Below are 14,295 nucleotides of genomic sequence, written 5' to 3' on the forward strand. Positions count from 1 at the left end.
TGAGAAACACTGACTGTATTCGTGTCCATTTCTAGACACCGCCTCGGGAGGGATCCATAACCCCTCCACAGGTGAACGAACGACTAAATGAATGTGCTGTAGCCTTGTTCATCTTCTTTATTCAAGTTCACTACAGACACCCCCCCCCCCCCCTTAAAAGCAGAATGACAGTGACCCACCTCAGTAATACATGTGCCTTCCCATCTGCTTATTCTGGAAGCTTCACAGTCACCTCCTTGAGTCATCATTTACCGAGAGAGAACAGTCAGCTCCCTGAAGTGCCCACCCCAAGTTACCTACCCCGCTCTGCTGGTGCCACAAAGGTCCCATACAAGTCTCCTTTGGGAGAAAATTCTTAGGAAGTGTGCAAAGAATTCAGGGTTGTCCACCCAAACTTGCAAAAGTATACTGTGTGGACAATCTGTAGCTATAAAAATATACACACACAAAAGGACAGCTACAAAGTCATGGTGCCTATTTTCTTAGATTTGCATTATAAAAAGTAAGGATTTCTCATTAAAGGTAAACTTGCAGGGGGCAGCTTTGTAATTATGATTCTCTCTCTAGTCTCCCTTAATCCTTATTTTCATAGAGCACATTGAACCAGCCAGTGAGGAGGGGAAGGGGTTAATCCTAGTAATTCACGGGCCAAAGTAGAGAAATTTGAGGTTCAAGGTCTTACAGTCATTCTGCTGTCAGTAAGAGTGTCAAGAGTCAGGGGAGGAGAGAAGTATTTTATTACTGCCCTTTGGGTCTCTCTCTTTTTTTTTTCCTTTCTTTCTTTCTTTTTTTTTTTTTTCTTACAAACTATGAATCACAACACAGTCACTGAGCTACAGCAGACAGGCTCAGAAATTCGCCGTGACGTGTGATCTCTGGCGGCCACTACACATTCAATGGACGAAGTCCGATGCTTCCTACACAGAGCATTCCGTTGGGTTTGGCCCACAGAATGGCAGCAGGAAAGGCCACCCAGGGACTCTTGTCTCGGTTCTAGTTTCCCATCAGGGTGTACTTGCTCCTTGATGAAAGGAAACATACCTGGTCCCCGTGCCTCTGTGTGTGGCGTCAGGCAAGGTCTTGGGGCCCCCGGGATTCTCAGGATAGAAGGTTCTGTCCCTTGGGCAGAGCCAACTGGTGTTACTGGGCTCCACAAGTGTTGATGTTTTTCCCGTCCACGGCGTCTTCCACGAGGGAAATGTGGTAATCGGTGGACAGGGTGAAATGAGAAATGCAGCCCACGAGGCCTTGCATGTACTGCCTGTTAGTGTGCAGAGCAATTTCCTTCATTCCACCTGCCAGGAAGCCAAAGGAAGATGACGTGAGTCAAAGAGAAGGATGTCGCTTCAGTATGCCCGAGTGTCTACTGACCAAGGCGTCCCTCAGCTGACAGGATAGGTGAGGCTGCGGTACCTAGAACTCGGGACATCGCAGCTGTCTAATTTACAATTATCCTTGAAGGAACAAGCTGACTTGGATCAATTTGATGCACAATCAGAGCCTAGAAGTATCCACCTCATAAGTGATTTCTGACCTAGTTGACCACTTAAAACCATATAGTACCTGGTCAATTTTGAAATGTTGTATAATGTCAACAAAATGTAGAATGTGTGGTAAGAGGTGATGTTATCTTAAACCAAGAGAAATACACTGATGTTGAATGCTTTCAATTAAGTTCACTTTTAAAAGGAAATATCATACAGAGAGAGGTATCTTTTCATGTTGATGTGTCAGCGTTAGTGGGCTCTAAGCTATGTACAAAAATACCACTCATTCTAACTCTGAGGGGGCCGGAAAGACAGATCCTCCTTCCTCAGGGAGAACTCAAGGAGCTATATTTAGCAGGCTCCTGTTCTATAAACAAGAAAAGCAGGGTTTTCCTGGTGGATCGGTCCACAGCACAAAATCATCTAAGTGCTTCCTGACCCCTCAGCCATGAATCACAAGTTCAGAAAATGGAAGAATGGAACATCTGGAGAGCTTCCTGATTTCCAAGTATTTGACCGACCCAGTGAGGGACACAGCTTTGGGAAGCCCCAGCGTGACCAACGGAAGGCTAAGAAGAAAACGCACTGGCCTAATTTAGGTTTCGTCAAAGGTCAAGGTCACTTACCCACATACAGAGCTCCATTGATGTTGAGCTGCCTCATCATGCCAGGTGACTTGCCTGTTCTGGCCCCATAGTCATCCACAGTTATCTTTCCTGATTGGCCATCCCTGTAAAAACCGCCACCATTTTTCGAGCTTCATTCAGTAATTCAATCATGCATTCATTTGAATACAAATGTATTATTGAAGTCCTTACTGAGCGCCAGGCACTATACTAAATGATGGAGCTGCCAAAATGAAAGAAACAAAAAAACACCGAAATTCCTAAGACAAACAAAAAATCAAATTGCCGGTGATCACACAGTGTCACCACTCTATGGCAGAAGAATGGCCGCCGGGAGCTGTGGAATTCTACGGGAAGAGAACAGAAGCCCAGGGAAAGCTTCTGAAAAAAGACTCTGAGGTGCATTTGGAAGGCTGGGTGGGTCAGGTGAAGGAGAAGGCTAATGCAGACAGGAAGTGGCAACGGCAATGAGAGAAAAGACATGGGGGTTGGTACAGACCGAGCATAGAGAATTCTAGAGGTGGGCATAGAGTAGTAAAAGACGAAGCCAGAAGCAGATGGTGAAGGGCATAAGGAGCTTAGTTAGAATTTATCCCGAAGGTGAGAGGGAACCAGAGGAGAATTTTAACAGGAGGAGTGGTGGTGACATGGTGACACATGGCGAGTGTGGATGTGATTCTGAGCACAATGGGAAGCCAATGCAGTAGTCTTTGTTTGTAGAATATTACTCTCAGGGAGGACGAAGAATGTCTTTGAGGTTTCTAAAGGACCCGGAGAGTCACCCAGAAGTGACTCTGAGGACAGTGGAATGGAGGTGTTCATCTGTGGCAAGGGCTTTGCAGTTTTTTAAGGTGGTTTCCAAAAACCAGCCACACTTCCCCTTCTCCCTCTTTTCTTCCTCTTTTTTTTAACGAGTTCTTTATTGGTCTTTTAATGTTCCTTTTTTATAGCAATCACTTCTTGTTTCTTGGGTTAACAGCCTCTCCTGTCTCACTGATGATATTCATGTTTTCATCATTTTTTTCATTCATAGTCTCTGTTTCCTCCAAGTTGCTTTCTTATATCTATTTGTTCTGATATCCATCTTTCATACTGGAAACTTTTTTCAAATACCTAGTGATCCCCAACTGCCACACAGATAAGTGTTGAGCACCAAGAAGCAGACTGGAAGCCCTGTGTGCTGGATGGCTTTTGTTGACTGTGCTGTGATCTGGCCCAGTCATTTCCTTGGGGGAATACCTGGATTTCCTATTCTTCTTACTGTGGGGTATAGACTTGGCTCCCAGCATTGTGGAATCTCCTCAAAGTCCACCTGCCCTGAAATCTTATCTCACTAGAGATATCTAGATCTCCCTGGAAGGTGAGGGCTTCTTCCAGTTTAGCCATCGAAGTTCTTTCTCTAGAAGATCTCTGCTGAGTGAAGATTTGGGAGTTCAGCCTCTCTGGCCCGCTAGTGTTAGTAAAGGGCACAGGTGGGAGTTGGTACCGAGATGCCCTAATGACCCGGATCAAGGATACTTGGATGCCAGGCCAGGATGGGGAACAGGAAATGGGACTAAAGGGAATTGGAGAGTACATCCCGCCAGCTCTGTCTCACACTGTGGCAGGTACTCACCGAACAGCCTTGACTCGGTGCCACCGACCGTCATTGAATGAACCGTTCACCATGATGGATGCTACACCACTGCCCAGGTTATAGCTAAAGGCGCAGGAGAAGAAGACAGAGAACAGAATAAAACACTGATGTACAGACCGATGGTCGCTCACAAATGATTCTCACTGCGGAAGTTCTTTGGAGCTCAGGATGTAGTTTCTTTAACACAAAACAAAACAATGTTATAAAGACACTAGGTCCCCAGATTAGGCCATGAGTGACCAAAACTGGTTTTTTATTCTTAACTGTGGTAAAGTTTACAGTCTTAACCATTTTTAAGTGTACAGTTCAGTGTTAAGTATATTCACATTGCTATGCAACCAATTCCGGAACTTTCTCATCTTGTAAAACTGAAACCCTCTACCCATTAAACAATTTCCCATTTCGCCCTCCCCCAGCCCTTGGCAATAACCATTCTTTCTGTTTCTATGAATCTGACTGCCCTAGGTACCTTGTATAAGTAGGGTCATACAGTGTTTGTCCCTTTGTAACTGGCTTTTTTTCACTTAGCATAATGTCCTCAAGGTTGATTTATTTTGGGCTCTATGTACAGTATTAGAGTATAAGGAACAAAAGGGCTTTATCGTTTGTAATGTGTTGTTATCAATACTAGGCTGCATAGTATACCCCCAAAATTAATGTCCACCCAGAATCTCAAAATGTGACCTTATTTGGAAACAAGGTCTTTGCATATGTAATTAGTTAAGAGGGGTTATACGGGGGTTATATGGGGTTAGGGAGGCCCTAAATCCAATATGACCGGTGTCCTTATAAAAAGTGGAAATTTTGACACAGAGACAAAGACATACAGAGAAGAACGCCACATGAAGATGGGACTGGAACGTTGCATCTCTAAGCCAAGGAACACCAAGGATTGCCAGCAACCATCAGAACCCAGGGGAGAGTCATAGAACAGACTCCCTCAGAGCTCCCAGGAGGAAGACACCCTGCCAACGGCTCCAGGTTGAAATTCTAGCCTCCAGAACTGTGCGAGAATACATTTCTAGTGCTCTAAGTCACCCAATTTGTGGTGATTTATTATGGCAGTCCTCAGAAACTAATACATGTGTTTTTACTTTTCAAAAGACAAAACAGAGCAAAACATTGCAGAGCAAGCTGAGCCCCAAAGAATTTACAGGAAGTTGCCTAAAATCTCAAAGCTAACGTATAGGACTTGAACTTGGTGTCTTACCTGCCTCCCACCCTGCCACATTTTACTCGGTAGCTTTCTATTTCCTATTTCAGTTGCCAGACACTGTGATATGCTAAGGGGATCAGAAGACATGCATATGTTGTTTACCAGAGAGAAATAACCCGCTTAGTCCAATGTTCATTCAATTTTTCTAATTTAATTCAATACAACAAATATTTGGTGAGTGAGGATTCTAGGCCGGGCACTGGGCCAGCTGCCTAGACCTCCCCTTGATACAATAATAAAGCCTATGTAATCATGCTTTTGAAGGAAAATGTATTCCACCTGGACAACCCTCTCCTCATCTTGTAAGAGGACATGTCTCTCCTTTAGCTCGTTGGCCGAGAAATAGGAATATTGAGAGGAAACCCGCATTAGTCACTGAGCTCTTGCATGCACTCAGTATAAGAAAGGAGCAAAAACAGAAAGCTTTGGCTTTCCCCAGGGAAGCACTATGGGTCCTTTCTTTACTACTGGAGCCTCAAAGAAGTCACACAGCCCATCGACATTTAACCAAGAATAGAACTCGGGTGACTTGACAAACTCTGAGACAAAGCTGTCGCTCTGACCCAGAAAAATCCACTGTTTTCTAATGAATTTTCCCACATCAAGTGTCTCCTTGTACGGAGCAGCCTGGAGGTGGAATTTTCAGATTTCATTATTTAGTGGCCAAATGCTTGTTGAAGAAATGAATGAGTATAAGGAAGGGCTGAGAGCTGGTTGGCAGAAACATAGCTGAATTACTATGTGGGCTTTTATGAGAGGCAGAACGGGGTGATAGAAGGAGCCTAGACACTTGGATTAGATGAATCTGCCTCAATTCCCAGCCTCGCCAATTACTAGTTCTGTGATCTTGGGCAATTTCTGAGCCTAAATCTCTGAGCCTAAATTTTCTAATCTGTGAAATGGGGTAATGATACCTTCCCTGAAGGGTCTTAGGGAAGATTCAGTAAGATAACATATGTAAAGAGCACAGCACAGAGTAGGAGCCAAACAAATAATCCCACCGCCCCAAATATATGCAGTACTTAATGCAGCTTGGATACAGCGTCAAACAATACAACCTGGGGGAGCTATAGCAATAGGAGAAAGTTGCCGCCAAGAGATAAACTTATCAAGCCTCTCCTGGAAGAGTAGTCATGTGTGAGAGTAAACCAACAGGCTGTAAATATGTAACCAGAACGTCCAGAAACACCCAGGTCTCAGAATCAAGGTGACTTGCGTATAGCTGCAGTGGCACTAGACTGGAATGTGATTGTAATCAAGTGAATGGAAACCCTTTCAGTTGTGTTCGGACAAAGGACGGGCCCTCTTCTTCTGTTCTCCAGCCTGATAACACAGGCGTGCAATGAGCCAGACTGCATTCAAGGGAGCAAACGCTGAACCCAGCAGACAGGAATCCAGCCATCACTGCAGGTGGTGGTGTGGCCCAGTTGGCACATCTCTGGCCTGACTCTCCAACCCCCCCTGACTCTCTCTGATTTCAGACCCTCCGAATAACCTCCTGCTCCCCCAGACACCTGATTCATCACCCTGGAACTTCTCTTTCTTTTAAATAATAAATGACCAAGATTAGTGGTTGCCTTCGTTGGGAGAGGGCATGAGGGAGCCTTCCTGGGTGTGGGTGGGGGAATGTTCTATACTTTGTTCTGGGTGGTGGTTACACAGGTGTTTACATGTTTAAAAATGTATTGAGCTGTACACCTAGTATTTGGCACTTTATGTAAATTATACCTCAATTTTTAAAAATTGAGGTATAGTTGAACTACAACGTTGCGTTAGTTTCTGGTGTACAGTGAAGTGTACACCAGTCTATGTATATGCTTTTTCAGATTCTTTTCCATTATAGGTTATTACAGGATATTGAATATAGTTCCCTGTGCTATCCAGTAGGACCTTGTTGTTCATTTTATATATAGAACTGTGCATCTGTTAATCCCAAACTCCTAATTTATCCCTCCCAACCCCCTTATTTCGGTAACCATAAATTTATTTTCTATGTCTGTGAGTGTGCTTCTGTTTTGTAGGTAAGTTCATTTGCATCACGTTTTTCTTAGATTCCACATGTGAGTGATATCATATAATATTTGTCTTACTCTGACTCACTTCACTTAGTTATACCTCAATTTTTTTAAAAGGGTAAAAACATGTGAATGAACGAATAAATGAACAAATAAATGCACACCTGGTTTCTCTATCAACGTCCTGTGTATCCGGTTAGCATGAATCGGTTATCCTGATCCAAGAGTGCCTACTCAATTTGGCGCTCACGGAAGGCTAGGAGGCTGAGCACCATGGTGGGCCACCAGGTAATGCCATCAGGTGGGGTCCTTATGGTGGCACTTATACCTCCTTTAAAGTATAGCACAGGGTACTTTGCTAATGTCAGAATGCTTTCCTTTCTCTGCTGCATGAAAATATTATCAAGGTCACATGGAAAATTAGTGGGAAAGATCCCCCGTAAAGTGATATTCACACACCTGGCTTCATGCCCTAAACATAATCATAAAACAAAATGAAACGAAACAAACAGCAAAAACCACACTCATTGCTGAGCACTTTGATTCCCTTTCTTTTACTTCACCTTGCACCAAAACCACACATAACTTTTTTCTTTAGAATTCCACTGTTTTTCCTTATTCTCTTGGTCGAAGCGCTTTGAGCTCTAAATTAGCAAAAGGACAAACATTTAGGTGAAGAAAGCTGAGATTATATTGTATTATCTTAGGTTTCCTACTGTTTGCTTTGGACCTGGATCAAACACCAAAACCTCAAAAATGGTTCATCTACCCAATCAACCAGTTCACTCTCTAGGTTCCACTGATGTAAGCTGCTTGAGGGCAGGGCCTTATTCAGAATCATAACAACCGTAACAATAATAATAGCTAAATTTTATTTAGTAGATATATCGGGCCAACTTCCTGACATACGTTAGCGATCGGAGTTTTTAGAACATAGAAAACACCCGATCAAGGATAATCATTATCACTAATAACTAGATATGCCAGGCCCTGCACTAAGGCCTTCCTATGAATTAACACATTCAGTCCTCACGACTAACCGTTTCCTTTTACAGAGGTCGGTAACTTGCAGGAGATCACGTGGCCGTGGGAATCCGGCACGTCTGACTCTTGAAGCCCATGCTTGTGACCACTTCAGACCCTGTTTCTCAGGGCATGGTGGTTCCTGATGGCTTCCAATGGGATTCTGGCGCTCAGCGGGACTTCCTCCACCAGCATCTCTGGGTGTGGGCCCAGGAATCCAGTAACCGCTAACACGAGCCCCGCAGCTGACTCTGTATGCTGACAGTTCAAACCAGTGGCCACACTCGGATTCCTCTCTGTGCCCAGCCTCCCGCAGGGCTTCCATACTTCTGTGTTGGGTGAGTAACGTTGGGGGGAGTGGCTGCCCAGAGGCAGCAAATGCAGCAAAGCAGCCGCGCCGGGCCTGGGGCCCAGGGAAGAGTTCAGAAGTCTGCCTGCCTCCGGTGGGGACTGAGTGGTGTGCCCTTTACGCAGAGCACAGCCAGAACTCCAGACTTAAGAGGAAAACATGGGGCCTATTTCCAGAAACCTGAGAAAGAGATGGTAAGAAAAGAAATACATCGGGATGGAGTGCAGCTGTAAGAAGGGTGCCCCGGGGCCTGGGGGTCTGCCCAGGGCCGGGTGTGAGAGCCAGCGGGGGCTGTGAGGGGCCCCGAGCAGATCGAGCTTGCCTGTCCAGCTGGGTTTTCGCTGGCGGTTTAGGGGGAAGTTGGGCCTCCCACCCACGGCTGAGCTACTGTTTCAGTTCCCTTTTCTGGGCACAATCAAGTACTTGAGGCCTTGGCGAGGTTAACCACAGGAAAACCACAAGAAAATGGCTTTGCAGCAGCCAGCCTGAAACTGGGGTGTGAAGAGCTCAGCATTTGACCTCAGGGCCCAGGGGAGGGGACGGAGGTCGTGAGAACTGCTCTCTCCAGCTTTCAACCACACGCGGCACCCCAAAGTCCTCAACCATAGGGTCACATCGCTGAGCACGCTCTGCTGGGTAGGGGCAAGCGTGCTGTTGGACAAGTGACATTTCCTTTCGAAATGCCTTTTATTCGAATTGCAAAGACATAACATTCTACCCTGGCTGTCAGCAATCCCAGCGCATGACCTACCGAAGCCCCGCAATTAAGCCTTCATCTTCTCTGCAGTTCCGCTCTCACTTTCGTCTATTTCAATTCCAATTAATTCCATATCATTTAATGAACACTTGTGTGCTAGTCACCAGAGGGAGGATTAAAGAAGGAAAAGCCAGAGAACTTCCTGTCCCCATGGAACCGATGGTGAGTAGGGGTTTCAAACCTTAGCAGGCGTCAGAATCACGTGGAGAAACAGTTAACAGATTGCTGGGTCCCACCTCTAGAATTTTTCTGGTTCAGTAGGTCAGGGGTGAGCCTGAAAATTTGTATTTTTAATAAGTTCCCAGGAGATGCTGATGCTGTGGGTCCGGAGACCACAATTTGAGGATCACTGGTCTAAACAAGATATTTCTAACCTCAAGTGAGGCTGTGCTATCACAATCTGTAGAGAAGCTTTTTCACAGTACACAGCTGGTGCCTGCCCCTTGGGAATCCCGCTGGCACCCAGCTGCCGCCCAGCTTCTGGTGGTGAGGAGTCATCCAGGTAATCCTTTATCTACTTCATAGGTACCCATCTGACAAATTTGAGAGCAGTCTAAACTGACGCAAAAGACGTTAGAACTTCTGGAACCGGCCTCTCCGTTATCACCCAAGAAGCACTTTTAAAAATCCAAATGTTGGGTTGCCCTGTTGAGATATGAATCTGTGCTTTGTTCTTTGCAGTGGGAGATTGGACAAAGCAGGCATTCTCCTTCCCAGGGCTCCAGAGTGAATGGGGAGCAGAGTCAGAATATAAAGAAAGGTCTCTAGACTAAAGCTTCAGATCCTCCTGAGCTGGAGAGCACTGGGCCACATACCCGAGTCCATGCTTGGCAGGATCAAGGTCCTCTTTCGACTACTCTTCCTGATTTGTAAGTGGGGAGTATAGGGCAGTAACACACTGGAACAGGAGTCACAGAATTTTCCTCTAGAGGGCCAGATAATAAATATTTCAGGCTTTGCCATACAGTCCCTATTGAAACTACTCAAGTGTATCACTGTCTCATGAAAGCAGTCGCTGACAATACATAAATGAATGAGGGTGGCAGTATTCCGATAAAACTTCATTTACAAAAATGGGTGGCGTGCCAGATTTGGCCGTCAGGCTATAGCTGACCAACTGCTGCTCTAGGGATGGATATTGGAAAGAAAGACCAGGAGCCTCAAATTAACTCGGAGCTGCAGGCAGCTGTTAATTCTAGCATACTGCGCTCTGGCTCCCTCTGCAACCCTCTGTTTGGCATGATCTGTACCGTCTAAGAAAAATCGCAAGGTGATGTAGAAAGCAGCTGGAGTAGGGGTTACCTGAACACCAGGGCTCCAGCCCTAAGGCCCAAGGAAATGAAGTCACTGTTGGGTCTCACGGGGCTGTCTCCCCTCCACATCAACAGGCCATCTTTGGCAGTTGTCTTAAACCTCATGAATGCATTTGATCTGGATCCTGACACCCTGGAGGAAATACACAAATAATTACATCAAATCAACCAGTCTCCACCAACATTCATTTCTGAGGAATCCCAGATTCCTCTGCGAATTATGAGGATAATCTGACATTTCTGACTCTTACTACCAGGAGATTAGAAAAGGCATCACCACCACAGGTGGGTCTAAAGGTCTAAAGGTCTGACCATGGGTCTAAAGGTCTGACCTCCTCATTCTGCAGTTTGGAGTCTGTCTCTCTCCCCAGGTGTGGTCAAATGCCACGAGAGAGCATTTGATGAGTCACAGATCAGCCAGACTGTGGCCAATGCCACGGTCCCAGCCTGCACCCCCAATACACACCTCAGTCTTCCCTCTTTCCTGTCCTACCACTCACGGGTCCTTGGGAAAGTGTGCCCTATTCCTCAAAAGGAAGTGGTTTCCTTAATTACCAAGACGTTCAAGTTGGCAGCTGCTCTGGGCTATGATCGTGGCTGTGGATGGCTATCTCTGGAGGTGACATCCTTGAGGGCAGAGGAGGAACGACTGGACAAGGGGCAGAGTGTCAGACAAGGAAAGTGCCTTGATAGGATAATGGTCTCGAGGGGTGTCGGGGCAAAAACAGGGTGGAGAGGAACAGGAAGATGAGAGGAAGGAAGGGGTGGTCAGGAAGGTCAGATCACGGCCCTACAGCTTTGGCTGGGAATAGGATCACGTGATTATGTGTCCCTATCAGTTCTGGGATGTTCTTAACAATTCTTGGGAATAGACTAGTTCACAGATCCAGTTTCCCTAGAAAGTGACCAGTGTTTCATCTGCAATAGGGAGAAAAGCAACCATGAGGTCCTTAAATAAAAGGTGAAATAAGAGTAAACATAATTTAATACTGCTCCTAAGACAGCACTACTAGAAAAAGCTCTTTATCCATTTTCCTGTCATGTGCACCATCCCTCTGTCTCACGAACATGGCCTGGAGCTGCAGAGTGCATTCAGTAGTGAACAGTGGGGGGGACTTTTGTCTAAGGCTTCCCAGAGCCTGAGCCAGACAGGAGGAGATGGAGTTTGCCCTCCCCAGGCAGGGTCTCAGAGTGGTGGGCAAGGAGCAGGGTCCATGATACTGACTGCTTCACCAGGCCAGGCGCAGAGCAATCCAGCCCTGGGCTGTTCCCTACAGAGCTGCTTTCCCAGTCTTTTGTCCAAGTTTCCTTCTTTCCCTCACTTGCCTTGGATACATTGATTGGTACAGGCCAATCACGATGGTTCCATTTCTCTTGCAGTGACTGGTTTAGGGGTGGGCATGTGACCCACTGTTGTCCAATGAGACAGAGGAAATTTATCAGGAGGATTCTAGAAAAGACTCCTTTCCTTTTTAAAAGAGTCACATGAAAAAAAAAAGTTTTTTTTACTTGCATGGGATATTGCCATGATTTATAGCCATTTAATGAGCATTTATGAACAACTGTCTTATAACCACAAAGGGTATAACCATTGGAAAATATGCTGAGGATAACAAGGCAGGAAAATGGGTCTTTGAATAATACCGTTGATTATCTGAATTAATCAACTCAGGATCCAGTCTAAGTCTGGACAGCTTGTTATGTGAAATAATAAATGCCCTCCGTGTTTAAGACATTTCGAGCTGAGTTTCCTGTTACTTGCAGCCAAAGGCATCTAACTGAAACAGACCCTGAACTTGACTTTTACCTGCGGCTTCACACACTAGCACAGGTACATGTACCTACATATATGCACATAGGTGCCGTTGGGCTTTCTGCTTTGGGGCACTGCACCTCCTACTTTCACCAAACCCCTCTGCTCCCAACCACCCAGTGCCTCTCATTAAGCACCAGTGGGCTAGAAACTTGGGCCCTGTTCACACCCTCCCAGTTTCTGGGAACTGAACACCCTTCCATCTCTGGGGAAAAAGGGCTTCAGAAAGAAGAGGGTTTCTTGGCCGGGAATCCATTTTCCCTAAGGCCCATGCAAGACAACCTTGATAAACACAACATGGGATTCGAGAAACAAAGCCCTGTCTGTCTGGTGTGTGTTCAGAGTCACCAGGGACATCCAATGCCCTAGGAAAATGTCTCTCAACCTCTTTTGTTCCTCGAAAAGCCACCAAATTCCACTCTAAGAACTGGATGCCTTTGGCTTAAAGCATTGCCTTAGTCTGTGAAGATGTGATCAACCCGGAGAGGATGGAAACGTTCTAGAATGATTGTGCTGGTGGTAGGGTGAGGGATGGCACACTCTAAACTACAAAGAGCTGGGGGGGAAGGAAAAGAAAGAGAAAAGGGTAAACTGAAAGCGCCAAAGCCAAGCTTCACTAGATTGAAGACTTTGCCCAGGGCCAGTCTTTCCCATGTCGTGCAAAATAGGCTATTCCAGACCAGGAGCTTGGAGCCCGGAGCGGGCTGGAGCATCTGCCATCAGCGATTAACAGCCACAGCTGTGACTCAGGCATCTCCTTAGATCATGCTCTTGTATCCACGTGAAGAGAGCTGAGGAGCCCCCCACCGAACTGGAAAGAGCCTGAAGAGGGCAGTGGGCCTCGTCGATGGAGACGCAAAGTAGGACACGGACCTGGGGCTGTTGTCTGGTGGAGGGTGCCCCAGAACCCTTCCTCGGCTGGCTTCTTCAGACCATGGCCACGGAGCGGCATGACGCTGACTGCCCTGCTGGGGAATCGGACTCATATAACCCTGGCTTCGGGAGCATCAAGTTCTCACTGCTTCTCAAAGCCTGAATATTAGAAATCCCGGGGCTGGGCACGTCCCTTTCTCTGGGAACGTTCCTTGGACCAGAAAGGCTTTGGGTTGTTTGTCATGGGCTTGTTTCAAAGGTTGCATTTTTGAGTTTCTTTTTTGTGTTGTTTTTGTTCTAGTTTCTATGTTTATTTTGTATGTTTTTCCCCCCTGGGACTATGGCTAAATTCTCGTGCCTTTTTGGAGAACTATCTTCTGGCACGGAAGATAAGGAAAAGCTCTGGGAAAGATATTGAGAAACTGACCTACCAGGAGATAAGGAAGGTGCCCGTGGAAGTTTCTTACCTCTTGAGGATATCTGGATGGTCATATGTCAGGTAACTGCGGCCGATAAACTGAGGGATCTCAATGGCTTCTGTGATGGCTGAGACAGAACAGAAAATGGAGGTTACATGCTACATGGCTCTCTTGACCCCTACACTCCACCACGTGGCAGGAAAGTACAAAGAAAGCCAGTTCCTGGAAGTAGGACATTTATCAACTTGGCGGCCCCTTCCTCTTGGCTGCACAGGCACTTGGCCTGGTTTGGGACTGCCCGGCCTGACGGCCTGTAATTGGCATCTCCCTGCTGTCCCCTCTCTGGGGCTGGCCGTCACTCCTATCGGTCTCAGCACTGCTGAGAAGGCCTTGCAATATGCCAAAACTTGAACTGTGCCCAATTATTCTTGGAAGCCAAAGGGCAGGTCTTGGGCCATGCGAGGAGCAGCTGGGGATAACCCTGTTCTCCAAGGGAGGTAGAGAAAACAATCCCCCGAACAAAACCCACCAGGATTTCTCTAGCTGAAGCCAATCTGGTCCAGAGCCCTTTCAGCCATGACCTCAGACACTGGTGAAGCAGAGGGGATGAGGCTTTGACAATTGTTTGCAAATCACCTTCCGGTGTTGTATTTTACAAGATTTTCACCACAATCACAGGAAGGAGCAGGGAGTGCGGGGGGGGGGGGGGGGGGGGGGGGGGTTTTTTTTTCCAATTTTTTTTTTTTTTTTTTTTTTTTTTTTTTTTGG

The 14,295-nt window shown here is 46.3% G+C and overlaps 1 protein-coding gene across 7 annotated transcripts in view; it reads right to left on the reverse strand.

The window, feature by feature from the left end:
* Window positions 1-567: 567 nt before the first annotated feature.
* EGFLAM (EGF like, fibronectin type III and laminin G domains) overlaps window positions 568-14,295 on the reverse strand; it is a 172,621-nt gene continuing 158,893 nt past the window's right edge. For 3 of the 7 annotated variants that reach the window (XM_007467614.1, XM_007467616.1, XM_007467620.1), the window contains 5 exons: window positions 13,576-13,654; window positions 10,412-10,555; window positions 3,729-3,812; window positions 2,114-2,217; window positions 568-1,295 (listed from right to left, as the gene is read on the reverse strand). In XM_007467614.1, the coding sequence (XP_007467676.1) occupies window positions 1,141-1,295; window positions 2,114-2,217; window positions 3,729-3,812; window positions 10,412-10,555; window positions 13,576-13,654 (566 nt within the window). In that variant the 3' untranslated portion in view covers window positions 568-1,140. The remainder of the gene's footprint in view (window positions 1,296-2,113; window positions 2,218-3,728; window positions 3,813-10,411; window positions 10,556-13,575; window positions 13,655-14,295) is intronic. The other 4 variants (XM_007467617.1, XM_007467615.1, XM_007467618.1 and 1 more) reach the window with 2 other exon arrangements.

This window comes from Lipotes vexillifer, unplaced genomic scaffold (assembly GCF_000442215.2).
Source record: "Lipotes vexillifer unplaced genomic scaffold, Lipotes_vexillifer_v1.1 scaffold1432, whole genome shotgun sequence".
Lineage (NCBI taxonomy): Eukaryota > Metazoa > Chordata > Mammalia > Artiodactyla > Lipotidae > Lipotes > Lipotes vexillifer.